The following is a 27,765-nucleotide window of genomic DNA, read 5'->3' as shown; positions in this document are numbered from 1 at the left end:
GGGGCTGAAGAGTAAAGCGGCAAGCTTGGGCAGTCGCCGCAGCAGCTAATATGACAAAAAAAGACAACTCAAAAACATACAACAGCAGGGATTCGCATGTGGTCACCCACCATACTACTAACCTGCCGGCGTGTGGCTTAAGTACGGCTGAGCGGACGGGAAGCCCTGTTCTCCACACCCTATGGTCGTATGTATTCAAAACTCAGTTACAAAAAGTAATATCCTATCTTCGCAGATCAACATACTACAATCCGGCATGTGTGACTTCTGCTCAGTCAATACTCTAGTGGTTATCGCCTGGATGAGTAGGGTGAGCGCCGCTTTAGCGTCGCGCGACTCGGGTGATTAGGGTGAGTGCACAATAGACAGGGTGAGAACAGGTTGAGAGTTGGCGAGAATCATCCTTCGTCGCGCAACCACTGCACTGACCATCTCAGCTGAGTTGCGTGACTGGCTCACATCGATCTGCCTGAAACCGCGGTCTCTCCGCACCTGCATATACAGTAAAACCGGGTTATAACGAATCAATTCAGACAGCGAAATTAATTCGTTACATCCAAGTATTCGCTATATCGAGAACCATTATATATAATCACAATAATCAAATTCAGACATTAAAATAACTTCTAATATCCCTCTGCTCCTGGTTTGCCAATTTTCTCCCTTTCACCACTCTCTCATGTTTACAAATCTCTCGCAGAAATACAGAACTACCCTGAGGTTGCTGCTCTTCGTACAAACGAAGCCTTTCCAATGCGTCAATAGCTTCCTTGATTGATATAGAGGGTAATTCTTGAATGATTTCATCCTCTCCATGCTCAATCTCAGGTTGAAATTGGGAAAAAATTAGATCATCTATCTCATGGATATTATCTTGTACAACCTCATCGTTTAGATTAATGAAGTCGTCGATATCCGTAAGATCTCTGATCCTTGATGAATGCTGAAGCTCTTGAAGATCCCTAGTAATATCAGAGATAATCGGAGTGATCTCAGGAAGCTGTATGATGATGATGATGATGATGATGATGATGAATTCATTTGCCCGATGTAGCTTGCTCTAAATATATGCTGCTATGCGGGAGTGCTGTCAGGCCTGCCGACAGCTTGAAGGTGGTCGCCAGCCCACTGAACGATTGTTTCCATGGCTTGCAACGCAAGCCCCTGATTGGTCGCCCGGGAATGTATGCAAACATGACAAAATAGACAAAATAAACAAAAGAAATCCAAAAAGAACGTCGCTTCCCCTCTACCCACTCTCCTTTCCACAATCAGACTTCATTCTCTGATCTACTTCATCCTCCACCGCCTTCATCTGCGCAGCCCTCTGGGCCGTCGGCTGCCGCTCCTGCGCTCGCTTGCATCAAGGGAGTACAGTGGACCTGGCACTGCACTCCTAACGGGCACCATCCTTCTCCTTCCGTCACACTGTCCTGAGGGGTCATCCATTTTCGTCGCCTTTTTCCGTGCCGAGAGCCAATGGGTCGACTGCTTGAAACTGGTTTAAGAGACCTGTCCGGACCATGAATTCGGCCACAATTATGCGAGCCTCTGGCCGCGTCAGGAGCTCGTCGCGTCGCAGAGCAACTCCGCGGTCGGACAGAGCGTTTCTCATCCAGTTGCGCTCATCTTGGAGTAGCGGGCATTCGAGCAAGATATGATCGACGGTCTGGTTCCCCAGATTGCAACCACATCTCGCTGACTCGCGCCGATTGATGCGAGTCAAGTAGGCAGCAAGGCCAATTCGTCCAGTACGAAGCTGCATCAGAATGGACGCTGTCGCTTTCCGCAGGTCGGACCAGTATTCCAGGGTCTTCTTCGTTGGTCGTTCGACTAAGCGTTTCGTCGGTCGACCTGTTCTCTCTATAGACCATGACCTTTCCCACTCGATTTTTGCCTCGCGGCGAATGCGGCTTTTAGCTGCGGCTGCAAGGCGAATATAACGATTGTTTGGGTTTTGTGGTCCTTCTGGTTCCTGGGCCGCCTCCTTTGCGTGTCGGTCGACACGTTCATTGCCGGCCACTCCTTGATGAGCAGGTATCCACCTGAGGTGGATTTGACGGCCATTGGCTGCGTGTTGCCTTACCAGGTGGAGGCATTCTTCCAGGTAGACCTGTCCTGATGGCATCCGTGGTTGGCGGAGCGCCTTCAATGCCCCTTGGCTGTCTGCAAAGATGACAAGCCCGTTTCTCGCCTGTGCCGCCCACGGTTCCGTGGCCTCCAAGATTAATTTGAGTGCCATTTCGATGGCACTGAGCTCGGCAGCGTATACAGTGGACGTTTCTTCGCCGCCCATTTGGCTGTGAGCGTGGTGATCCTCGAGATCAACGACTACTGCTGCTCCAATTTTTCCTTCGATCCCACTCCCGTCGGTGTAGAGAATCAAGGGTCTTTCGCTTGGGTCTTTGGATAGAATGTGGTCGTGAGTTTTCACTGCCATCTCTCTGTCCTCGATGAACACGTCTGGCGGCGCTTGCCATGGTGCCTGGACGAATGCCTTCCGACTCTCCCAGTCCCTCGCCAAAGTTCCCGGGGGAGTCGTAAGGCATCCGCCCGTTTTCCAGGCTTGCGCCTCCATCGGTGTCCATCCAGACCAATCTCTCTCGTCCACCGGTCGGCGTCGTAGCATTGTTGGTGGGACAGCGAATACTGGTCCAGTCCGTAACCGTAAAGCCGTTTCTTTTACGAGGCGGTTCATATGGATCGCAATTGGTGGTAGGTGTAGTTCTGTGTTCAGTGCCTCTGCTGCTGTCGTTCTGAAAGCTCCGCTGATCAGGCATGCTGCCCGCTTCTGGATGGCCACGAACGGTTGACTGATCATTCGTGCCTTCATCTTGCTGATCATCATTGGGTGGTACCAGGCCGATACTCCGAAGAGCATCTGTGGGATGACTACCGCCTGGTAGATCCTGCGCATAGCTGAAAGAGAGGCCCCCCATGTCGAGCCAGCCAAGCTTTGTAGCGCCTGGAGGGACACGCTTGCCTTCGAAATTGCCTTTTCGCGGTGATGCTGAAACTCCAAGTTGGGATCAAGCCAGTAGCCCAGATAGCGTTCCGCCGTCCTTGTCGCAGGTACTGTGTGCCCCTGCAGTGACAGTGGTGTGTACCGAGGCTCGACTTCTTTCGTATTTACGAAATGCACGAGCGCGTACTTCTTCGTGTCGAATACTGAGGCATGCTTTCTGGCCCACTGTTCGGCCTTCCCGCAAGCAGTTTTGAGCTTCCTGATGGTCTCTCGCTCGCTATCTCCTTTGGTCATAAAGCAGACATCATCCACCCAGCCGTTACTGGTCACTCCGCTTCCGCATTTCTCAATCAGGTCTGCATTGTAGATCAGATAGAGAATGGGCGAAATCGGCGACCCTTGCGGAATTCCCGTTGGTGTTGGTATTGGACCAGAAGTGCCTTCTGGCATGCGGATCTTTGTGCTTCGATTTGACAGGAAAGCCTTTACCCAAGGGACGAGTTGCCCTAGGCGTCTTTTCTTGAGATTGTGGAGCAGACGTTCGTGAGAGACATTGTCATACGCCCCCGACACATCCAGCATTAACAGGGAGACCACCGGTTTGCCTTTCCCCCAGGCTATTTTGATTTGGTCAATCATGTTGTGGATAGCATGGTCCGTTGAGATGCCTCGTCGACCCCCGAGATGGGTCTTTGGGAGGAGACCCTCGGTTTCCACGGCATAGCTGATTCGTCGTGCGACCACTGCTTCGAGAAACTTTCCGAGAGTATTTAGAAGCGCCACCGGTCGGTAGGACTTTGCCAGTTGGTAGTCACTCTTGCCTTGCTTTCGTAGGACCACCGTGATTGATTGTTGGAAGTGTGTTGGGTTATAGCCAGTGCGTATGCAAGCATTGAACAGCTGTTCGAGCAATTGCAGTACCACTGGCACCTCGATCAATTTGTGCCAGAGGGAGTTCGGGATCCCATCAGCTCCTGGCGCTTTTCCTGCCTTTGCTGTTCTCACAGCTTCCTGTATCTCTTGTGTCGTAATTGGTGGGAATTCAATCGGCTCTAGGTATCGAAATAAGGCAGTGTCCGTGAGGTCCGCAGGTGGCGGCTGTGGGAAAAAGGCCGTCCGGAAAGCCTCCGCTTTCTGGTCGACCGTCTCGGCAAGTTCGTCTTGTATCAAAGGGTCCTGAACTTTTAGTGAGGGTGTGAGGCCTCTCTCGTAGGCTCCGTTACGATTTCTGGCCCATTTGGCGAGGCGCCACATTCCCTGAGGTCCATCTTCGATGACCTGTTGGACTCGGCGTCGATGTGCCCGGGAGAGTGCCCTCTTGACCAGACGTGTCTTTTTGTTGCGTGCCTTGGAGTACAGCATCCAGTCGTAGGGGTCCTTTGTCCTCGTGTGAATACGTCGTAGTCGCCGAACTTCTTTGACGGCGGCCCTGCACTCTTCGTCGAAGTCGGGGTTCGACCATATCGATTGGTTTGCCCACGGGGTTGAAAAGTCAATTGCGCATTGTACGACGCCCAGTAGCTTCTGACATTGCTCCTCGATCTGTCGGTGGCCTACCATAGGTAGATCTCTTTCTTGTAGGCCTTCTTCGACCTTTTGGATAAGTTTGCCGTCATCGGTCGCTTTCCAATTTCTTCTTCTCTGCTGCGTTAATATCGGCGTCTCGATATCAAGCGTGGTTCTAATAGGAAAATGATCTGATGAGTGCTCAATGTCATCCGCCCGCCCACAGCGGATTATTCTGCCGCTGAGGCTGGGACTGATGAAGGTAAGGTCAATCACCGATGATTGGTCGTTTCTCGTCCAGGTTGCTTTCCCTTCCTCGGTGATCAGCTCGAGCTCCTGGTCGTCTGTGATTTGCAGCAGTTGTTCAGCTTCGTCGTCGATCTTAGTTCCTGGCCCTCCCCAAGCTGGGTGGTGAGCGTTCATGTCTCCTACTACTATATGCTCGGCCATAGGAAGCCTTGCCAGCTTGTCTCTCAGCTGGGTTAGGGTGCTGCTCCCCGGCCTGTTATACACATTGTGTACAAATAGGTCCGTCCAGTCCCTGTTCCGGTTGGCTCTTCTGAGCTTCAGTAGCTGATAATCCTGCGATACAAGTTGGCACGACCAGGTGCCCGGGTCAACCTTCCTCGAGACGAATAGGCATACCCCTGCTTGGGTAGAATTTGAGTCACGGTCGTGAGGGCCCTGCTCCTGGCGGGTCTGTATCGCTGGATACAACAGCTGGAATTTTGCGGTCGCCGGCTGGTGGGTTGTGTGTTGTTGTTCATTCCGCCAGGGCTCTTGGACAGCAATGACGTCCGCCTCTAAGACAGCTTTATCCCTGAGAAAAGTGGCCATCACCGACCATGATTTGTGTGCGTTGTATTGGAGTAGCTCGAACGATTTCATTCGTGGTTTCGTTCGTCATCGCTGCGCTCGCTGGCTTCGTGCCATATGTCGTCATTTGGGTCTTCAACTGTGGGCGCGTCTGTCGTGACCACCGGCGGAGACGATCCGACTGGGACCGTATTTGTCTGGCTATATCTTAGTGTGATGAGTTTTCGGTATCCTGGGCTAGCTGGGTCTAGATCCTGGAGACTGGGCTCGCGAGTGTTGGTGTCGTTGATTGTGGTGACATCGTTGGTGAACTGGATAAGCTCTTGCTCAAACCTCTCGTCTTGCTGGGTGCTGTCCTGAGGGGGGCCGGGTTGAGGAAGGTGGATATCGAGCCAGTTGCTATCATCAGGCTGTTCATCCATCGTGTCCTCTGGTGCGCCCACGCGGCGCTTTTTGGATGTGGTGTGTTCTTGGATAGCCTTTTGAGAGGCGGCTTGGGATCTTGTCGACATCCGATTCACTATGGAGAGTGTGTTGTCTGGAGGCGGCGGTGCCTGATTTCGGGGCCTGGTTCTTGAGCCCTTTGGTCGACCTGGCCCTCTTTTGGGCTTCGCAGATTGGCCGGGCTCACCACTTAGTGCCCCCGTAATGAGTGGTTCCATTTCCAAGTCGATAGTGACTGGCTGGGAATACTGTGGTGCTTCCTTTTCCTGTCGTCTTTCTGGCGTGTGCACTGACTCTTCCAGCTCATTTCTTTCAGGAAGGCCAGACCTGAGCAGGTGCGTTGTCGTGCTGCCTTTACTCGCGGCATTCCGGTAGTATAGTGGCACTCGGTGATATGTAGGGGAATCAATCAGAGCCTGTTTGGCCTCAGCCATGGCTGCGCTCTTCACCGCGCAATTTTGACTAGTTGGGCGGTGTTCTCCACCACAATTGGCGCATTTAACTGGTATCGTCTGTCCCTTTGTCGATGGACACTCCCAGGTCGGGTGCCCATCGGCACAGTGACCACATTTGAAATCGTTGGAACAGTGTGACTGGATATGCCCCGGTTTTTGGCACTTCCTGCATAGCTTTGTCCTCCCTTCTCTACAGAAGCGAACAGCGTGGTGGATTTGTTTTCCCCACACGATGCCGGTGATGATCGCACGGTTGGCCACGATTGGGCTGGTGAATTCGATCAGGATTGAGCCCTACGCAACGTTGGCCATTGTCTCCGGAGTAAGCTTCATCGATCTCACTGGGATGTTGTACGCTACCACTCCCCACGACGGTTCCTGGGCGATGGAGCCTGGCCCGAATGCCCTCAACCACTCAGTGTGCTTACGGAGGAGCTCCGCGCCCGCAGCACTGTTAGCCACCATAGCTACATCTCCTGATGGCAGCTTGCGAGCTGCCACGAAGCTTGCCCCACCAGCCAGGGCTGTAGAGCTCTTCTGTCGGGCAACCGTCGCTCTTTGTCGTTCTGCTCGCTCCACGAGCTCCTTCGGCGATAGCGTTCGAATTGTTCGCGATTCGGTCCAACCTTCACGATGACCTCCCGATCCTCACGAAGTTCAATTTTCGGTACTCCTGGAGATGAGGTGCCGTTGCTCCGGGGGTTGGGGGCCGTAGCCGTGGCCAAGCCGCGCTGCCAGTCTCTGGCTCGGAAGTTGCGCCACGCTGCCGCAGAATCGGCAGGGAGGGAGGACAAAGATCTCGATAGAGTGCTTGTTGAAGCTTCAATGGTTGTTATTCGCTGGTTTAAGTGTTCGGTGTCGGCGTTGATCTTGGTCAACGCTTCAAGCACCTTGGCCATCCCCATGGCGTCGCCCCTTTGGGCGTTGAGCGCGTACTGGCGGACAGCCCGGATATATCCTGTGACGTATCGGTCCTCGGTGCCATTGTTCTCAATGTGGTTCAGCACCTGGCGGGCCCCTTCTGCGATGTCGTCCATCGATCTGGGTGGGTCACGGGGTACCATGGTTTTGGGTGGTCCTCTCCTGTCAGGGGGCAATTTCTGTACATTCGCACCAGTCGCAACCATCGCTACCATCTCGCCTACAAAATAGGTATCAAACGATAGCGCGTGAAGTTACGACAATGATGAACTAATTCTCAAGGCCCTGAGACCTCTGATTGGCGAGATATTTCAAGAAAACGTTTTTGCCAAGAAAGAGTTGTTCAAAACTTCTTTTCGGGCGGCAACATTTTCAGTTTGGAAATTTTAGTGCAGATTATTTTTAAGCCAGAGGTAATTTTATCGAATGAAAATATTATAAAGTCTGAAATTTCCGGAGGAAATAATATTGATGGGTTATAATATTCCACCATGAAAAAGTTATACCTATCAGAATATTTTGGAATTTGGTTTGAACCTAGAGGGCCGGCCGGGCGGGCGAGGGCCTCGTCGGCGTCTCGCTTGATCCTCAGCGTTTCGCCTAGTGCAAAGCTGCAAAACAAAAGCACATTGTAATTCCGATGCCCAAGTAGGTGCTCCCACGGGGCTTCTACGTAGATCATAGGCCTATGTAGATGCTCCGACGTAGGAAATCAGTTAATATAGGACGGGCAAGAACTGTGGATTGGTTGCCGCCGAGCCCACAATCCCCGGGCACGTTTAATGTGGGCAGATGAACGGCTGAGGTTGAATTGTAAGCGGGGCTCTCGTTGGCGTCTCGCTTGATCGTCAGCGTTTCGCCTTGTGCAAAGCCGCAAAACAAAAGCACCTTGCAGAAAAAGCCTTTTAAATGCCATCGATCAAGCACTTAATTGAACAAATTGCTAATCAGAATTTCATTCAATATATCTAAACATGCCCTTCAAACTATTCTCTAAAATTGCAAATAAGGCTGGTCTAATCGGGGTGCATATCATGGTCGTCCGCCATTCGCGAGGCCGCACTAGAATTATCCAATCAATCTGGCCGTCGGGTGACTGGATTGTAAGCTCTCAGTATGGAAAATGAGCTGAGCCGATCTAATCTCTCTATATAGTACGGAATATTACCGGCTTGCGAAGAATTTGAAGAAGAATGCAAACTCCGCGAGGCTGCTGATCTGGAGGACTGATTTACCGAACTTTTTGTTTCCTGGATTTGAGCTTATGTGTGTTACTTTAAACTGTATACAGTACTGTATTGTTTGCAGATTTTTCATGTAACGAAAACACCTATGAGCTTTTTGTTTACTGTACGGCCCTAGATACTGCATAATTTGCTTTTTGAAAATTATCACCAAATCCATGAAATCTAAATATGAATTTTTGTGTCTTTGAAAAAAAAGCAAAATATCTTGGTCTTTCATATTCCCGCCATATAAGAAAGTAAATAACAAGGTCTTTCCAGTCTACCCTTACAGTACACAAAAACTTGAACCTAAGTATTGGAGCGTCTCGGGAAATGCACTCACAAAGCATAATACCACCGTCTGGTAGCTCACTATCATGTGTCCCTGGCCTATACTATTCTGAAAAGCCTATGCATTTAGTCCGATAACGTACAATTCAGATGAGATTGTGGTTGTGCATCATGGAGTGCAGTTCGACTCATCTTAAAATATAAATCTCGTCGAATAGTAGATTTATTTTAAATTGTGATTCAGTTTCAAAAGTGGCTTTAAGCGGTGATTCGAGAGACGTCTTGGTCCAACAATGTTGCTTGAGGATCCACCGTTGGCGATACCTCATTCCCTACTTCCTCGATCCTGCCCCACTTCGTATATGGACTTGGCCGTCTCTGTCGCTGACTCGCCGCCGTATGGCGACCTTCCCCAACTATAGATTTATCAAAGCCTGCGGCCCTTTCCGATAGGTATGACGCGGCAAAGCAATCGGGTCCAATAAAGGAATACATAGGCAGAGGTGCTTTCCTCAACAGATGCACAAGGTACAATTAGAGATAGTGAATATGAAAAAGTAATGAACAGCCAAATTATTTTAGGATCGAGGACTTACACTGGGCCAATACCGAACGGGGCACGAAAGGAGAGCCTTCTGACAGGCTCCCAAGCCCCCAAGAAGTCGGTTTCCGAGGAGCATGATCCTTACCTCCGAGGATGTTTGAGATGCAAGACGAGTCTGGAAGGCTTTCGTTATCCTGAACGGCCTCCGGTACAAGCCAGACATGCCATTCAACAGGATCTTCACCTTCCCATTGAGAATTCAAATCATCCGTGCAGAGACGCGGCATCACTCCGGCTGCAAATAAGTGAAAGACAACGATAAAGTCAAAGTTTCGCAAAATAAAGTACTTCTAAGATAAAGTAGTCGCAAAATTTTCAGATCGAAACAAAAAATGTATTCTTTATTTTTGACAGCAATAAGGCAGACGGAAGAAGCCAATTTTTGCAACGAGAGAAGGGTGAGCGAATAAATGATTTTAAAATCGCTTAGTATTGCCATCCTTTTTGTCGCGATACCATCTTGGGCGCCATAAATGCGCCCTCATATACTAGAGAGTGCATTGGCCCCAAAATACGACTAGGAAGATCCATTCTTGAACAGCGATGTTGAAGTCTTTCAACAATCACTTGGCACGACCTGCGCCTATGTTAATTTAGGTGAAACCTGTACACAACAAACTTTGAAAACCATGCAGATATGGGCTGCATCTTTGTTAACCCCAGCGCCCCTAATTGGCAGACGACATGAAAGAGTCCATTCTCTAAGAATGACTTTGAATAGCCGATGTCAATGATGTCCATTGATCAAGTGTCTCAAAGCTTCTGAAATCTATCAACCAGAATATCTCCTGAATTGATTTAAACCGTTGGCTAAGAAGAGTTTCCGACTCTTTAATAGTGGCCACTTCCACCGCAATTTTGTTTTATTCCTAAAGATGCTCTGCGCTGAGGAAGGGTGGTGAAAGGAAAATCTGGCAGAGTGCGATCGGCAACGTTTCTCTAACATGAGCGGAAATATCCAAGCGAATTCAATGGAATTTTCACTTCTGAATGACACAAGCATACGTTGAAAACTTGTGTTCTGATGGTCGGACAAGTAGTTCTTGCCAGAATGCGTGATTGAGCGGGCCATGGAACTTGGCAATCGGGATCTCGGAGTTGCTAATGCTATAGTAGCAACATGCCACAGTATGACTCGGGAGAAGGTAGCAGCTCCTCGGGATATCGGCAAAAAAAAGTCAAGGTGGATCTATGCCAGTCTGTTTTCTTGGCCAAGGATTCATATACAAGGAAGGGAAGCAGACTCTCTCCTTTAAAATCAAATATGATCAGAGAGCAAAGTCAAATCCTGGTCTGAATTATTCTATGACATTCAAAATCACGACAAGATCTTTTAAAGACAACGATCAAGTAAACTGGAAGACGGAGCTTTAGTCTCAAGTTGAAACATATATTAAACACCAAACTCAGAATTAAAAGTGAGTGGCCGTCAGTACCCTAACATCTAGAATCATACCAATGTGGGATTGGTAAAATCCATGCCTTTGCTTCTCATGTTAAAAAGTGCTTTTAGAAAAGGCAAAGGGTTGCACTGGAATGAGATTGTGTGGGTCAGCCAACTAGCCGTCGCGTTTCCTCGTCAACAAATCCTTCATTTGTGATTCGGCCCTCTGGTATATTGCTGCAGGAACCTGCCACCAGACCCAAGAAGTACCGGAAGTTTTCATATGCCAAGAATGAATCGAAGTAAAGGTCCCCTGAGAAGAGTGCCAAGTCTTGAATTATCTCACGTGGCCAATGCCATTCATTGCGTCTTTCACCGATGCTGAGGAAGGTGAGATCATCAAAAGATTGCATGGTTTTATTTGTCTTAGGAGAATAGACATGCAAACTTGTATTTTCTGAAATTCTGATATCAGGCAGAAGCTCGTTGACCTCGTGTTGGCTCAAAAGCAACAGGTCATGGTTATGTTAGAGACTAGACTCTCTGGGAAGTCTCCAGCTAGCTTCTGCTGCGGGATGAGCTGAAGTGTCTGATGTTTTGCTCGTGCCTTGATGATAAGTTCACTCTCATCCATCGAGAAGTGGAGCTGCGTAAACAAGGTCAGTTTCACGCTCGCACGACGGAGGCGCAACAAGCTTACAGAATATCCCTCATACTGGACAGTTGACATGAATGTTGACCCATTCAAATTCGATGATAGCACTGTAAGGGTTCGCTATGTTGAATTTGTATTAATACCAGACCGGAAATAGGAAGTGGAAAGGGTTTCTCACGTTGTCAAAGATCCGCTGAAATAACGGTAAGCTGGTGTACTCCCGAGGAAGACGTCCAGGAGGACAATTTGCGAGAAGAAGCTCCCCACTAAGTAGGTTATACCATTGCACTGTGGGCCCCGCTCGTAGACAGCCAAAAGCGACGAATTCATGCAAGCTCAATTCAGAAGGACTTTGCAGGTTCCGTGCTTTCTTACCACCGAAGGCTGATCATCGCGTTACCCACCCAGCGTTTTGGAATAGAGCATCAACTCCATAGAGAAATAATACTCTTTGGCAGGTCACAGTGTATTGTAGTAATGGAGCAGGCTTGATCTTTAGAGCCAACTGTCAACGAATGCAGACTAGCTGGCTTGCTTGTGTATATCACCCCTGTGATACTGAATGCTCTCTATGATCACATCGCCGAAAATATCGATTTACGCATCGAAGAAACATATATTTTTCTCTGGGATGATCGGAATGTATCTCCAGGTCCCTGGAACTAACTTGATGGAGCGAGCTGCCCTGATGACGAAGTTTGGTGAGCCGGCCAGGTAACCCCGTTAACTGAACTTTCTAAGGATTCAGGAACCGGACCGAATTTGTAAATCTATTGGCAATTTCGTCTAGGTAATCAAGAAGCATCGAATCGACTTGTATTTTGGTAGTAGTGACTGAAAGTCAGCATAGGGTGATGCACAAAAGACCATAAATAAGTTGATTAACGTAATTCACATACGGATGGCGCATACAAGCGGGTGGCGCACACCGCCTCAAATCGCGTTCCGGCGCGTACTCATTATCTTCAAACACCCACCATGCCACCAAAGCGTACCCAATCCTCTCAAAAGTCTGTCGAGCAAGAGGGTAGGATCTTATTAGCTATTAAGGCTATTCAAAATCATGAAATCCCCTCTGTTCGTCAAGCAGCAGCGCTATTTGATGTACCGGAAACTACCCTCCGCCGCCGACGCGCTGGACAGCCTTATCACGCTGATATACGCGCTAACAATCATAAATTGACCCAAAATGAGGAGGATTCGCTTGTGCAATGGATATTATCTATGGATCTACGTGGAGCAGCACCTCGGCCTTCTACTGTACGAGAAATGGCCAATATCCTACTTGCAGAGCGTGGATCTACTCCCTTATCTACAGTTGGTATAAACTGGTCAACAAACTTTGTTAAACGACATAAAGAGCTTCGTACACGATTCTCAAAGCGTTATGATTATCAACGTGCTCAAAATGAGGATCTAAAGTCTCTACGTGAGTGGTTTCGTACTGCTCAACGTATAATTGAAGAGAATGGTATCCAACCAGAGGATATCTACAATGTTAATGAGACTGGCTTTGCAATGGGTCTTATTGCAACTGCTAAGGTAGTAACAAGTGCTGAATACTATGGTCGGCGAGCACTTTTACAGCCTGGAAACCGTGAATGGGTGACAGCAATTGAAACAATTAGTGCAAGTGGTTTTATACTACCTCCATGCATTATATTCAAAGGCAAAGTTTACATTGAAAGCTGGTTTGATAACCTTCCCAAAGACTGGCGATTTGAAGTCTCTCAAAACGGCTGGACTACAAATGAGATTGGCTTACGATGGCTTGAAAAGCTTTTTATTCCGGCTACAACTACACGTACGAAAGGAAAATTTCGCCTTCTTATTCTTGATGGCCATGATAGCCAACTTACACCTCGCTTCGATCAGATTTGTGCTAAAAACTTTATTATACCGCTTTGTATGCCAGCACATTCATCCCACCTTCTTCAGCCACTTGATATTAGATGTTTTGCTGTTATCAAACGCTCATATGGTCGCTTGGTTGAGAATCAAGCACGTACGGGATATAACCATATCGACAAACTAGATTTTCTAGCAGCATATCCTCAAGCACGTACTGAGGCTTTCAAACCAGAGACTATTCAAAATAGCTTTGCAGCAGCAGGTCTAGTACCAATCAACCCAGATCGTGTACTCTCGGGGCTGAATATATCACTACGAACACCTACACCCCCAGAAAACCGGCCAAGCAGCAGATCAAGTATTTTTTCACCAAAAACACCAAGAACAGTTCACCAGCTTCAGAAACAAGCTTCATCGCTTAAGGCCTTGCTTAAACAACGTTCAAAAAGTCCCCCAACTCCATCTAAGATTGCACTTGATCAAGTTATCAAAGGCTGCTATCTCTCAATGCATAACGCTGCGCTTCTAGCAAAGGAAAATGCTGAGTTACGCGCTGCAAATGAGAAGAAACGACAAAAGCGTACACGATCAAATCGGCAAATACCACACGAAGGAGGCTTTACCGTTGAGGAAGCGTTACAGCTCATTGAGCAGCCAATTGAGCCAATTGAACGTGTTGAGCAACCTCCGCCAGGGCCTGTTGAACAACCTGTTCTACCACCTCCACCAACCAGACGGCGGCAGGGAAGGTGCAGCGGCTGTCATGTTATAGGTCATTCAATTACCTGGTGCCCCAATAGATAGATTTTTGAATATAATGGCGTTTTGGTGGTAAAATTCTAGTTCAAACATGTAGGAGCAGGCGGTGTGCGCCACCCGCTTGTATGCGCCATCCGTATGTGAATTACGTTAGCGTGTTGGTGCCTGAGGCACCAGCTCACTCTTACGCAAGGTGTGAGTACTGTAAAAAAAGAAAAAGAAAAAACTGGTATAGTTTGATACCGCGAATCAGAGACTATAATTGAGATCGCAATTAGAAAAAACCGATGCCGGAAAAGCCAGCTTGAATTTCTGGCGGCTATAAAAGAGAAGTCATTGTCAATGATATGTTCTATCCTCCCACGACAACAGACTAATCCTTTCTCCTCCGCTTTCAACATGGGTGGAATGGTAAAACCCCTAACCTTTACGTTAAGAAATCAAATGCGATTAGGCTTATTCTCATGTACCTATGTAAGTATTTGAGGGCCCATAAGGCGTACTTCTCAGACTTTCTTGTCAACCTCACTCCCCCGGGAAATATATACAGAGGTGTCCCGATATTTTGAGACAATGAGATCGCTGGTCGACGTGATTGAAATACTAGTAGCTTGCTCGCAGATACCCTGGACTCGATTCCCCTTGAGCTCAGTCTCTCATTAACGTTTTTTTTTTTTTTTTTTTTTTCTACCGCTGAAGATCAGTTTTCTATCCATTTTCCTTTCTGGTTGGACGATTACTTGCTCAATGGAAGATTGGGAGGAGCGGTGTTTTCGTCAAATTCCCGGCAATGTACCACTCCCAGTCGATTGAGCTGACCGATAATTCGCGCTGCGGTTGGCTGAGGTTGACCGTCTAGCAAGATCGCCTGCCATTGCGTAGGCTGATTGATCTCTTGGTTTCAAGCACAAATTAGTTCGATGCCTCTGGAAAACGCGACTGAAGCTGCGATACCATTGCATTGAATGGTGTTATTGAAACAAAGATCGTGAAAATAAACAACTTCAAAGAGATAAATTGATCACTAGGAGTACACGTATGGCCGATATTGTGACAAATGAGTTTGACTCAATCGCCCCCTTGCTTCCTGAGGAATTTCACTTTCTGGAGCTCGAAGCACATGGCTTGGTTATGTCCTATGTAAATACTACTTATCCCACATCCACTAGTACTGCCTTTTATAGATGAGGAAGGAAAACGAATAGTAACATCCTTCTACATAATCTAGCAAATCGTCTTGATTACATACAAAAAGAGTCAAATTGATCTATTAGACTAGCTCATTCATCAAGAACAACCATTCCCAGCCGCCGAGCAACCGCACTCATATCCACGCCACGCACAATATTCGTATTATCAGAAAGAACCTCCGAATCATTGACCTTACTACAATGATTCTTGTAGAAGTAAACTCCGTTCTCGGAGACAAATTTTGCGCGATCAAGAACGACTGTGAACGTGCCAGATTCGTACGGTAACCAGTTGTACAGATATTTTTCAGGGCCACGAGGAGTAACTCGTTTTGCAGCTGGGGGCTGATCCTCTTCTGAGAGGATATTGTGAAGGGCGCCAATAGGGAAAGGGCTTTCCTGGCTTTCTTGATTTTGCTGGGATAAACTTTCAAGAACTTCATTTTGGGCGGGGCCGATGGCCGACCAGGAATTGGACTTTGGAATGAAGAATTTGAGGGTGAGGGTTTTATTGGCCGGAAGGTGGGAGAGGACAGACGCTGTGAAGAGACGCGCTGTGCTTTCGAGGAGAGAGAAACCTGCCGTGTCGCGTATATGACTGAGAAAAGATGTGTGGACAACGTATTGAATGTCAGAGGTTTTGCCCTCAGGAGTATTGGTGACTGTAACAATGTCGGCTTCTCTAGAAACCTGGAATGCCGGACCAAGAGAAAAGCCACCAACCGAGGTTTCTTGGCCGAGCTGGTCACGAATCTGCTCTTCTGTTGGCATATCTTGGCCAGGAGGTTCGCCCTCATCAACATCCAAGGCATATCGCTGATCGGCATAAGAAGAGACGTTAAGGAACAAATCGAGGATTATCATCTGGCCGATGTCCATTTGTTCCGTAACACGCTCGATGGATAGTTCAAATGCCTCTGACCTGAGGTCTTCATTGTCCTCGGGTGAATGTTGCGCCAAGTCAGCATCAGCGCGTGTGCTAGAAAATGTGCGGTTGAAGTAAAGTAAATCCGGGCCTTCGCCGATCTCCTCAGCCTCCTCGGAATCCTCCATATTGCCCACTCGATAACTGTGCGATCGCACCAGAACGCAAAATCCAATATTGGATAGGCGATTGGGACGATTCCATCGCGCAATCAGTGGAAGAGGATTTTCGACTCGTGACCGATGTTGCTGCTTGCGACGCGCGATTTCCATGCGATTATGCTCAATGCAGGCAAAGCCATCGGGCGGGCGGTATGAGTAAATTTCGAACAAAGGCTTCACTTCGTCATCCGAGAACGTCTGCATGAGGTATTCTCGGAGCTCTTCGTGGTCGTCGTCCAAGGGAACAAGACTGTAGACCTGAATGGGAGTTTCCAGATCGGGGTCTGTCTCGTATTCTGGCGAGACATACTGCTCGAGCACGACAGGATGACCCAAATGGTCCGTGTAGGTGCGCACTTGCTGCCAATCCATCTCAGATCTTGCAACTGGGGCTATGGTTGGTGCAAATGAGCAGCGACCTTTGATGAGGAAAACAGGTTTGAAAGAGACTACTGAAGTAAACGTGGGGAGCGACGGGCTTAAATGGAGGGGAGGGGTGTTACGTAAGCAGGGAGAAGATCGACACAGGGGCTAATCGACCAAGTAAGTTGAGCATCCGGGCATGATGAGAGGAGGTACGTAGGTAGTATGGAGGAGAGAATGTGCAAGTGTGTACTAGTAGATTGAATGTGGTACCACTGGTAGGTGGAAATCTTAATATACTGAGAGAGACATAAAGTCAGGTGACTGCCCAGTAGCATGCCCTACTAGTATGAACAGCAACAAAATCAATTGAGTGTTATAGTCAGAAATTGACTAAATTTACAGCTGCAACTAGGTACTTCTCGGGTGGCCTCGTCAAATCTACTACAGGCCCAGCTTTCCTAGCTGGTTGCCTCCCCACATTCCGTACTTGCTTTCGTCATTTGATGCACTTGTCGCAGTACCAGGAAGCGGTTTACCCGCATTGGACGTTGGGAACTTGAATTTTCCCACTGCTGCGTCTCCAGTAGTCATGGTGATGTCTGCGAACTTCTTCGCGACAGCGTCTGTCTTTTTCGGGTCCGTCTTATCTTTTATGGAACTGATCTGGTCCTTAGCGGTCTTGTGCCAATCCGCCTGAATCTGCTCAATCTTGGCCAGATGGTTGTCAATCCAGTAGGCCCATAGGGTACGCAGACCCCAGTGTTTGAGGCCCCGGGGGGTATCGTCTGGCTTGAGGGCCTGTCCGTTTGGCTTGTTCTGGGAATATTGGCGGGTATATTCATGGTCGAATTCGTCCGAGATCAATTCGATGTTCTGACTGGGCTTGGTCCACTTGTCGCTAAATTCCTGCAGATAGTTCCAAACAGTAGCAGTCATCATGACCTTGTCCGCTATCTCTTTTGGCTCAACGATGTAACCGTTGCTGGGGTCGTCCTTAGGGAGGCTAGACTTCCTTCCTTCGGTAATAACCTCTTTGACTCCGTTGGGCTTTTCGTGATACATGACGAGCAGGTCAAGCGATTGGCCATTTCCGAGGAATTCAGCGGTATGTTGGACCCAGTTCATTTTGGGCCCATTATTTCTCGACCAAGTCATTCCGCCACTAGAACCTATACAGATATCATTAGTTAATATCAACAAGACGCTACACACACTCCCCTGGCCTTCTTACCTCCAAACACCTCCGAGCACCAAGTCGAGTCAGGACGTGTCCATTTCTTAGGGAAAGGAACCTCGCCAAGACCTCCATATTTGGATTCCTTTCCTCCGCACACCCACTCAAGGAAATGCTTGACCAGATGTACCTCGAAGACGTGCTCCGTGCGGAAGTCCTTCGCGGGCAATTTGCTATTGCCGTCAATGAGGTATGCATTGTTCGCTCCCTTGACGGAGTTCTCCTTTGTTGTCTTTGCCGAGCACCTTCTGTTGTCGTTGATATCTTGTGAGCTGGATAGCATAAACTCGGGAAGATACCACTATTGTATTCTCATCAGTATTTGCGTCTTGTTGAACCGGAAGAGGAAAAAATAAACAATCAAGGCATACCTTCGCCACACCCGTCGGCCCGTCGTTCTTTGCGTTACACCGGGGATACCTCAAATATATAAATTTCTTGTTGTTATCATAGAAGCTGAGACTCATCTTTTTAGGCTCTTGTGGGTCAGAAGCGCGGTCGAAAAGGAACGAATCTGTATCGTAGCACTTTCCACTATCTGGGGATGGGTAGATAGGACAAGAACCACTATCATCGTCACGGCCGAACAGAGAAGAGACATCTCGTTTCGAGTCATCGCTGTCACTGACTTTCGTGCCGTACATTGAGCACATCACGCAAGAATTCTTTCCCCCACCCTCACCAGGGCAATTAAGGAAGTCATCGGCGATCGTGACCAAGGGTAAGTGTGTCACGCTTGGCAATGGAATGAGAAACAGGCATAGGCATGTATTCATTTCTACGCGAGGAAGAGTCTTCCACGGAAGAATTGTATGCTTCATAGCCTAGCAAAGTTCGCTTGCCCTTCTCACCAACGCAGGTTGAAGGCGTGATTTGCTTCCTGGGCACCTCTGCGAGCGTGACTCGGAGATCGCCAAATTCCTCAGGGGCGTCAAGCTGAGCGTACATCTTTGAACCAGCATCAATACCATAGCTGAATGGGCAGCTGTTGTCCCCGTTGAGTGAGTAGGAAGCTTCCGCATGTCCGATCACATATCCATCCAGGACAAGATCAACGGAACACCGGGGTATCTTCCAGCGGTCATCGAAGTCAATTCCAAAGCTGACAGTTGGCTTCAGATGCAAGGCAATCTCGCCGTTGGCAGAGACAGAGGCATCGAAATGGGGCTTGCCAATGGTCTTAGCCTCACGGTCGGGCTCATCGAGGGCTTTTTCTGGGTATTCATCGTTTTGAGGGTAGGTCTGTTGAATTTCCCAGGATGCGAGAGTAACGTCTGCTTCCAGATGTCCCGCTAGAACAATCGAGGCATCTGCAGAGGCATAGACTGCGAGGTTCGGACCGACCGTAACAACTCCAGGCACGCGGAAGGTTGCGCCGGGGAAGTCGTCGAGACCGAGCAGCTTGATATCACCGGTCGAGTACGTCAGAGAAGCAACGGCGTCAAGTTCAAACCAAGCTTCAACCTCTCCGGCGTTTCTGAAGTAAAGGTAGGATCTGCTGAGATCCATGCCCTCCTTGAGGGTGGTGATAATGGTTATACCGAAAGAGGTCTCAACATCAATCGAGGCTGTGATGGATGATCGAATATTCGCCTGAGCCTGGGCTCCACCAACAGGGCATGGTCCGAACTGCTGATCGATGAGAAGGAGCTCGACTTTCTCATTGACCTTATGGTTGAGCTCCTTGGTGGCCTCGGCTTCACCAGTAGTGATCAATTGACCGAGCAAGTTGAGGATATCCTCACCGAACCAACGCTTGTGGACCTCATGGCGCTCCATACCACCATGATGATACGCATCACGCCATTCATCTTCGAGATAGCGCTTTCGGTTCTTGTGATAGCCTGTTTCATCCCGCTTTGCGCGTTTGGCCTTTCGCTCGGAGTCACTAGCGGGCCTGTCGACAACAGAGTCCCAGTATCCAGGCTGGTTACTATAGTCAATACGCATCAAGGCATCGCCGTAATCACGAGGGACACGCTTGAAGTCGTAGTCGAAGGTCAAGTCGTAGACGGATCTGCCCTCAAGCTCACGCTTGTTCAGATGACCCGGGAGACTCTGGTTATAGGACTCCTTAAGCTCCTTTGCGACGGCATATCGACCGGGGCCACAGCGACTAGGCATTTGAAGAATGGTACCAGGAGCACCCTTTCCACGGTGAATGTGGTCACACTTGCTGTCCGCGGAGGAATCGGTACAGATCATGCGGATAGTATGCTCCTCTTCGCTATCGCTGTCGGGGCAGTCCATTAACTCCCAGGGCGAGCCATCACGCTTATCCAAGCTGACATGAACCTCATCAGGGGCAGTTATAACCACAAATCCAAAAGCAGCGTCTTCAGGCTCTTCATCAGCATCGCCTTGAGTGTCACCAGTGCCCCAGGTGTCGTCTACCGAGAGATTGAAGTCGGGGTCATCTGCATTCTCTGGGGGATTCTCAAACAGATACTCCAAAGGAACTGGCATGAACAGCGATTCACCACTTGCGGGTGTGCAGCAGAAGGCTCGTTGACGAGACCTGTTCTCTGTCAGCTTATACTGCCCTAATAGAAAAGGCTCGACATAACTCACGTTGGCATACAGTCCTCTCCTTCACCGTATGGACTCTAGCAACAAGCAGCTAGACAGACTCGCCTCTTTTGAAATGCAGATCTTTGGACAATCTTCGGGATAAATGTGCCCACATTCGAAAAACTCCTTTCCGACCCTTGGCTCCAGGTATAGTGGTGCATTTCCCTCCGAGGCAAACAGAATGCTGAATGTATGTACCAAATGAAATAATGACAAACTTTCTTCTAGGTTCGACTGGCGGAGCTTCTGCAAATTTATTTGCTGAGTGCCTTCCATCGCCTTGCGCAGAATTTCTTTGATGGAGGCTTGAGACTCTCTCCGTTTCTTTGCAGTAAGGCGTAATTGACAAGCAACCCGAGAAGAGCACATTTTCACGATCATTTCTCGGACTTATTTCGGGATCTCTGTAGAGCTATCTCTCTCTGACCAAATACGAATCAGTAGCTACCATGAATGGAGGAGCACAACGAACTATATTGACTATAGAGATCTTCGGAGAAGATCAAAAGATTCGGGAACCACGCCAAAAAATTCTATATTTCAGCTGTCCGGGCCGCCGTCCGGATGCCTCAATTGAGACAAATAGTTTTGCAGACTGATAGCAGCCCGCTGTACGTATTGGCGTATGAAGTGCGAGCTGAAACTTCGACACTCACATGAAGGTACCCATAGAGCTACAGAATATCTTCCTGTCTGGAATCAAGCTAGGCAGGTACTCGATGCACTGAGGAAGTCGACGCGATCTAGGGCTTCTTTTTGCTTTGCCTTTTCGCTCTGGTTAGCTGCAAACATTTCCCCAATGGCGACTCGCTTTTTCTCCTTCAGATCGAGGATTTCATTTTGAGCTTCCTTCAGCTCTTCATCTCTAGCGTGGATTTGCTCACGCTGATGATCGATTTCTTCAAATATGACAGACGCGGCTTAGGATTCAGGACTTGACGCCAGCACAGCAAACTGCTTAAAGAAGCTCCGAAGGCCATCGCGCTATTAAAAGTAGAAGACTTTTGAGCATTAGAAGACATAATGGGAAGGCTGTGTTGTGTTCTGAATTGTCAAAAGACTGTCAGTATGAAGAAGAAATATTTCTTGATCTGTTAAGGAAATAGCAAGGAAGTTCGAATCAAAGTGGCTAGCCCTAGCTACCTAGATAGGTCTATGGGCTACAGGGAGTAAATAAGTCTCTTTATCCTCAGGAGGTTGCAAACCAACCTGTGTTGAGAATGCTATCCTGGATAGGCTAGATAGACTATCTGAATCTGAGCCCGCCGAAGTGTCCGAAACGACACCTATACTAACAGGAAACAAGTGGGCATCAATATCCTGATCTGGTCTCTGGCACATAACTTCAATATGCGCGCTGCTGGATCCCCAGGTTGGGAATTCGGCTGGCACGTTCTCATGCCCCCGTACCAAGGAGTTAATAAGTAGACCCAAAATCATGATGGCTCCACATGCGGTTGCCAAGACCATTCCGAGCGGTGAGTATCCAACAGCTGAGCCATTAAAGGATGGAAAATGCACCAGCTCGCCTGCAGTGTCGAAGCCGATGGTCTGAACCACAAAGAGGCTCTGAGACACGAGCCAATGCAAGACAATCATGATAATCATCAGTGTAATTGAGTAGGTCAAGGGTAGTGAGAGTATGTAGGACGATCGTTGCATGCCACTGGGCAAGGAGACACGTAGTGGCTTCTTCCCATCTGGTCTCAGAAAGCGTACCCACTGGTCGGCGACAAGCTGGCGTGTCAAGATATTGTTGTAAAGAAGGTAGAGGAAACTGACGAGAAGCTGGACAATGTTGGCAAGGAACACGCATGTGATTAGACTGTAGTCTCCCTTCTCGCTGTTCATCCCGAGGAATCCAGCATTGACGCCAAAGCCTTGTTTGGCGATGGTTAGCAGAGTTAAGTCAACGCCTCGTGCCTTCCATGATACCACCGCTTGGATGAGAACTACCAAAGGGGCGAGTATCCCGATGATGAACCTAGCGTTACCAAAGTCAGCTTTAGGCTCTTTAATACAGTGTCGAAGGTATCCTATAGCACTCGCAATAACAGTGATACTGCCCACACCTTCTTGCTCACACTCTTGAACCACGAAATCCGATGCCGAGGGTTCCAGACTTGTGGGTAAACGGACACAGACCGGTAGTTTGATAGATCGCTGCGACGCTCTAGATATTCCGCAACGGCATCACCCATCAAAACCATAGTTCGATCCACTTTGGATCATCCTGAGGTCGAGCGAGATGCCAGCCAGACCACAGAGATGAAAAAGCATTGTATCAATGTGCACACGCTCACGACAGCGAGTACTTGCACTCCATAGTGCAAGCCGCACTGTTGACTAATGTCGCTCTCAGCACCGACTATGCAGTAATCGACCTGGACCCTGAACGGCCAAACCGGATCCTTGTGTTGTGTCCATGCAAAAACCGTCCAATCATCTACCAGTGTGTTTGCCCACTCGCTAGTACACAACAAGGTCATCTCGTCTCGGTTATAAGCTTCGCAAATCCACCAGGGTGCTCGGCTCCACACATCCCAACCGGTATTCCAGCCGTGGAGGAGAGTGTTGTTGTTATTTTGAGCGGATGTGATGTTGGCGGCGACAATAACTAGTGAACCTTTGGAAGTGAGCGGATCGATGTAGGCATCTATGCAACCTTGCTTGTCCAGTCGCGTGAAGTTGTCCATTTCAGCGTACAGAGCATGTACTGAGGCCCAGTTCCTACCGTTAAGAACCGCTGGCAAAGGGTCTAGAGACCAGTCTCTACCTGCCTCTCGGAAGTCACTTGTAAGAATGGCTCGGGCATAGCTAACAACGGGTGTCGAAGTGAAGATGACAGAGTTCCAACTAGAAGTGAACACGCGCCCAAGGTCAGCGGTCTTCATTGACCCAACGTCACAAAGCAGAACTCACAACAAATGCAAGCATGCTGAAAGTACCCCCAATCCAAGCCACTGAAGAATGCGGCCTCTTGTTATGTATTTCAAGTTTCGCAGACTCGGTACCCCAATGTCTAGCGAGACTCCACGAGCATGTGCGGCATCCATTTCCCGTCGGGATGGAGCCACCAAGATCTGCATGCAATAGCTCCCGGCACCCAGAAAAAGAGATGATAGGATATTGAGAAAGACGTGTGCAGCACTATCGATTGTTCGAATGTCGGTGCAGTCACCTATGCGCAAGGTCCCCACACCCAGTGAGTCTGGAGGGAAAAGAACAGAGAAACAAACAAGCACAACTATGTTGGTGATACAGACAGCGACTGCCGTGATCAACTGGTTTCGGACCATTTTCGCTCTTTTGGATGCCTCGTTCTTCCGTGTTTTGGACCGCGGTGATGCCTCGTCAAGCTCGGGGACGTATTGGCCAAGCATTGCTTTGTTGGCGAATTTGTAGCAAAGCGGGCTCGAGCCTTTGGTAGACTCATTGGTATGGGGCCCTTCATCTTCGCCTGGGTTTATTGTACTGATGGATTCTCTTTGCTCTTGGGTTGCTGCGTTGCTGCTGGATTTACCGGCGTTGGGTCGGTATCATGTTGAATTTGCTCATTGGGAGGCTCAAGGAGCGCGTCCTCCTCGTGTGCTGGCTCGCGTGCTCGCGGCCCAATGGCCGGAATATTGCTACTATAATATCGGACGGTGTTCATCGTGTCATCTTCTTTAGGGGGTTGGGGGGCGCGTTTTCAAAGTCGAAATCAGCGGCATGTACTTGAGGATTATATACCCCAAGTATTCCATCAATATACCTACTGTGCTACATAGTACAGGCTGGGGCTCGTTCCATATAGGTACTTCTATTTATGGGCCAGTTCCTAAAGTACGCTCTGCCTTGCGCCACACATGTGCACTAAATAGCCCAGCATTCTTACTGCATCACACGTCTCTCTCCGGCCTTGGGCAGCTGAGGCGCTCGAAGGCAACCAGAATATCATACGGTGGTGCATTAGCTTGCCTCGTTGTTCCTGTGCCAAGACCTACTGGGTGTAAAAAGAAAGCCTAAACATTTTGATCGGCGCAACTCATACCTAGTCCAAGCAAGCGTGTTTGCTCATTCAGTCAGCTTCAAATACGTTCGGCGAGACCAGGTGTAGAAAAAGCAAATTATACCTAGGTGCTCGACTGCAAAGTGGCCACATTTGAAGACGTTGGAACAGCGTGACTGGACATGCCTCGGCTTTTGGCATTTCCTGCAAAGCTTCGTCCGTCCTTCGCGGCAGAAACGCCACGTATTGTGAATTTGCTTCCCCCATACCTAACCGGTGATGATAGCACGGTTGGCCACGGCTGGGCTGACGAATTCGATCAGGATCGAGCCCTCAGCCCGAACATCCGGTCGCGTCACTCAGCCAAGATACTAGATCCTGGCACCTTCGCCCTAGTTGATCTGTCTGAGCAGTTCGGTTGAGACGTCGGCCATCGTTTCCAGTGTAAGTTTCATGGACTTTACGGGGATGTAATACGCCACGACTCCCCAAGATGGCTCCGAGATCACCGAGCCAGGCCCGAATGCCCCCATTCAGAGTAGCTCGGCCCAGCGGCACCGTTAGCCATCATCACCACGTTGCCTGGTAGTAGTTTCGGAGCTACTTCTGAATGGTTTCCTGCGACGATATATAGTTTTAATAATCTTGGTAAAGTTCTGTTGAATATGTAAGACTAGCTCGTTCAAAAGCCATCGCATAGCATGTAATCCTTAATGTTCAATCTGTTCTTCCATAAATATGCTTCCCTACAACCTTCGCAAAAACTCTAGAGTCCTTTGCTTGTCTTCACCACCGAGAAATTCATCCTCAACCTGTTCACGTGCACATCTTTCTGCATACAAAAGCGGCGTCAGACCATAAACACCATGTTGATAAAGACACGAGACAGAGCTGTCATGCAAGAAGACTATGAGGTCAGTGGCAGTCTAACTGCAGCATGATTATGTGTTTCCAAAGAGGGTTCCAGAAAGAATCTATAAGAGCAAAGCGGTGGAATTTGATATCGAGCTGCCCTATACCAGCGTGTTTAGGTAATGTATAATTGCAGCCCGGGACGAAATTCTTCATCCTACAAGCACCATATGATGTAGTCGCACTCGATATGTAGCGGGTGTGACCATATTTATAGATACTAGAGCATTGTATACGAGATTACGAAAGAGATACGTGGCTAGTCGGTGAGGAGGCGCGGGAATAGAGTCCGGCGGCACTGGGACGAGATTTCAGATTCAACGATGGCGATCGCGACGATCAGTACGGCGATCCTTATTAAGGCTCGGCGAGCAAGCCAAACTAATGCCGGACAAAATAATACCACCTGCTTTACTGCTTTCAGCTCCAGACTGTCAAACATGCCGATCAATGCTATCATCCAGCTTTATTCCCAGCTATATAGCTTTGAGGTCCCTGACAATCTTCCCAATAGCTATTATTCTTATGCCAAGGGACCCAGTTCAACGTGCGCTACGCGGTGCAGCTCTCGCAATGCACAGTTTTGGCTAGCCGGAATCGGTGTCTCAGCGCGATCATTGTCGAGAAAGTACTTAATATGATCAGGCGCAATTTGTTCGAGGCATCTAACGAGCTTTCCTTGAGTGGCGCCTGGCTGAGGAAAAGTAGGAACGTCTGGACTGCGGTTAGCCAGTTGCAGGTACGAGTGAGTTATTGAATCTGGAACACATACCAGAAGAGTCCAGCCTTTGGATACATTCCACATAGGCTGGGGTACAAGTCGGCATGGCCTGTGTAATTTGAACAATATCATGAAGCGGCTGATGGGCCTTCTTTGCAATATCAACACACTGCTCCGACATATCACTGCACTATTAGCGATATTTAGTTAGCTAATATAGGTTTCCAAATAGAGGTTCAAAATTGTAATTAGTAGTTGGCAGGCCACACCTGTTCCTTGAGGAGTGTGATCCAGGCCTCGCCAGGGGCGGCCAGGACGGCGGGGGCTAGGAGAGCGATAACAGAGATGAACTACACACTCTATTAGCAGCATTTCTCGCTGTTGCGAAGTATTGATTCTTTACCTTCATGGTTTATTTATAGCGTGCGATTTCAGTGGATGTAATGAGTATAAAATATAGGATAGAGGTTTGCAATAGCTTAGATGTAGGAAATGGTAGAGGGGAAGACGTTAGATTTATATAACACAGCTTTAGGCGGTGAGCAGGCACGTATATATTAAGATAGAGGGTAAGTACTCAGATTAATAATTATGATAGCCATAACTATAACTAGATCGTGGATTTTACTCCACAGTGGCACAGATATCTACATGGCTGGCTGAATCTGAAACTCAAAATATATCTTCCTGCTGCTGTTTATCTTATTGAGTAATTTTTATTTTGTATATAATTGATATTTTATTACCTGGTAGGCTAAGTTGGGTTAAGTAAATTGGCACCCAAGTCTAAGGTTTCGATAAACTCTTGTATAAAGTAATCTTCTTTTATAAGGTATTGATTTCGCTAACTTTACGGATATATCTATTTATTATTAATCTATCTATATCTTAGCACTACTGTCAGAGTAGCGCGGTTCTCGAATTCTTTAGAAGCTGGCAATCAACTCAGCTCAGCAATTTATCCAGGAGGTGATGACCATGCGTACAAGCTGAATTGTGGGGCAAGCTAACTGATGGATCTAGTGGATGCAATAATACATGCTAGGAGATCCGATTCAGAAGATTTATAAACTTCAATTAAGCGAAAACAAGTGTCTATACCATTTGCCGCTCTTGCAGGCGGGCTTTCGTTACCGTCATTGTTAGCGTGTTCAAAGGTTACAGCCGTGTCTCACGCATCTGCAGCAATGCCGGTGATTGGTTATGGTTTAGTTCATTCTTTGCGTTGGCGATGATCGCTGTGTCCTCATACGTGAAGGAGCGGATCAATATATTAGAAGGAAACGATATACGAAGAGCCCCACAGGGATCAGCACGATCTTTTCGCACTACTCGGCATATATTTGACCCACAGTTCGCACTATTGGAAGCTCCTCTTCTGCTGTACCCCCCCCCCCTTTTCACCAATCACTACTCCGGCACAGGAACCAGAGATTCAGATGATATTCTATCCGGTGTAAATAGACCAGAGTAGACTAAATCGCTTAATCGAAATATATACTGACTTTGCATCGGAGCTTCATTAACATTTTAAGAGGGTACTGTTTTTTCGTGCACATTCCTTGTGAAATCTGACAGATCGTCGCGGATGGATCACGACGGTCACAACCATGGCTATTATAAGTGGGTTAAAAGCAGTGATATCCGGAATATGGCGCTCCTTCTGGAGCTGATGTAAAATGTGGTGAGGTGTCACTGAAACATCGCTAGACCGCTTGAGTTTGCATGTTGACAGATCATCGGCACATCGCCTAAGCCTTGGATAAATTGGGCTTCGGCGCTAGATCGACTATTTACGAGGTACTATTGAAAATTGG

At 48.3% G+C, this 27,765-nt stretch overlaps 8 protein-coding genes across 8 annotated transcripts; 1 reads left to right on the top strand and 7 right to left on the bottom strand.

Annotated features, from left to right (window-relative positions):
* Positions 1 to 1,441: 1,441 nt before the first annotated feature.
* Positions 1,442 to 4,894, bottom strand: N7532_001373 (zinc knuckle domain protein; the record flags this gene model as incomplete). Its single annotated transcript, XM_056613867.1, has 1 exon — positions 1,442 to 4,894. One exon carries the CDS (start codon positions 4,892 to 4,894, stop codon positions 1,442 to 1,444), a length of 3,453 nt encoding a protein of 1,150 aa, XP_056478908.1.
* Positions 4,895 to 5,355: 461 nt separating this feature from the next.
* On the bottom strand, positions 5,356 to 7,250 carry N7532_001372 (uncharacterized protein; the record flags this gene model as incomplete). Its single annotated transcript, XM_056613866.1, has 3 exons — positions 5,356 to 6,480; positions 6,529 to 6,771; positions 6,813 to 7,250. The coding sequence occupies 3 exons, from the start codon at positions 7,248 to 7,250 to the stop codon at positions 5,356 to 5,358; spliced, it is 1,806 nt and encodes a 601-aa protein (XP_056478907.1).
* Positions 7,251 to 8,081: 831 nt separating this feature from the next.
* N7532_001371 (uncharacterized protein) lies at positions 8,082 to 8,337 on the top strand (the record flags this gene model as incomplete). Its single annotated transcript, XM_056613865.1, has 2 exons — positions 8,082 to 8,210; positions 8,263 to 8,337. 2 exons carry the CDS (start codon positions 8,082 to 8,084, stop codon positions 8,335 to 8,337), a joined length of 204 nt encoding a protein of 67 aa, XP_056478906.1.
* A 6,820-nt stretch (positions 8,338 to 15,157) lies between these two features.
* N7532_001370 (uncharacterized protein) lies at positions 15,158 to 16,525 on the bottom strand (the record flags this gene model as incomplete). The annotated part of the gene is made up of 1 exon (XM_056613864.1): positions 15,158 to 16,525. One exon carries the CDS (start codon positions 16,523 to 16,525, stop codon positions 15,158 to 15,160), a length of 1,368 nt encoding a protein of 455 aa, XP_056478905.1.
* Positions 16,526 to 16,960: 435 nt separating this feature from the next.
* N7532_001369 (uncharacterized protein) lies at positions 16,961 to 18,397 on the bottom strand (the record flags this gene model as incomplete). The annotated part of the gene is made up of 3 exons (XM_056613863.1): positions 16,961 to 17,688; positions 17,751 to 18,054; positions 18,125 to 18,397. 3 exons carry the CDS (start codon positions 18,395 to 18,397, stop codon positions 16,961 to 16,963), a joined length of 1,305 nt encoding a protein of 434 aa, XP_056478904.1.
* Positions 18,398 to 18,452: 55 nt separating this feature from the next.
* On the bottom strand, positions 18,453 to 20,332 carry N7532_001368 (uncharacterized protein; the record flags this gene model as incomplete). The annotated part of the gene is made up of 2 exons (XM_056613862.1): positions 18,453 to 20,271; positions 20,325 to 20,332. The coding sequence occupies 2 exons, from the start codon at positions 20,330 to 20,332 to the stop codon at positions 18,453 to 18,455; spliced, it is 1,827 nt and encodes a 608-aa protein (XP_056478903.1).
* A 691-nt stretch (positions 20,333 to 21,023) lies between these two features.
* N7532_001367 (uncharacterized protein) lies at positions 21,024 to 23,707 on the bottom strand (the record flags this gene model as incomplete). Its single annotated transcript, XM_056613861.1, has 4 exons — positions 21,024 to 21,209; positions 21,621 to 22,487; positions 22,628 to 23,212; positions 23,273 to 23,707. 4 exons carry the CDS (start codon positions 23,705 to 23,707, stop codon positions 21,024 to 21,026), a joined length of 2,073 nt encoding a protein of 690 aa, XP_056478902.1.
* A 2,043-nt stretch (positions 23,708 to 25,750) lies between these two features.
* N7532_001366 (uncharacterized protein) lies at positions 25,751 to 26,357 on the bottom strand (the record flags this gene model as incomplete). The annotated part of the gene is made up of 4 exons (XM_056613860.1): positions 25,751 to 25,941; positions 26,000 to 26,138; positions 26,218 to 26,298; positions 26,352 to 26,357. 4 exons carry the CDS (start codon positions 26,355 to 26,357, stop codon positions 25,751 to 25,753), a joined length of 417 nt encoding a protein of 138 aa, XP_056478901.1.
* Between the last annotated feature and the right edge of the window lie 1,408 nt (positions 26,358 to 27,765).

This window comes from Penicillium argentinense (genome assembly GCF_028826775.1).
Source record: "Penicillium argentinense strain IBT 30761 chromosome Unknown utg000002l_segment0_segment0, whole genome shotgun sequence".
NCBI classification, from domain to species: domain Eukaryota; kingdom Fungi; phylum Ascomycota; class Eurotiomycetes; order Eurotiales; family Aspergillaceae; genus Penicillium; species Penicillium argentinense.
Note: the sequence above shows the minus strand (reverse complement) of the source record. Positions and strands in the feature narration are given on the sequence as shown.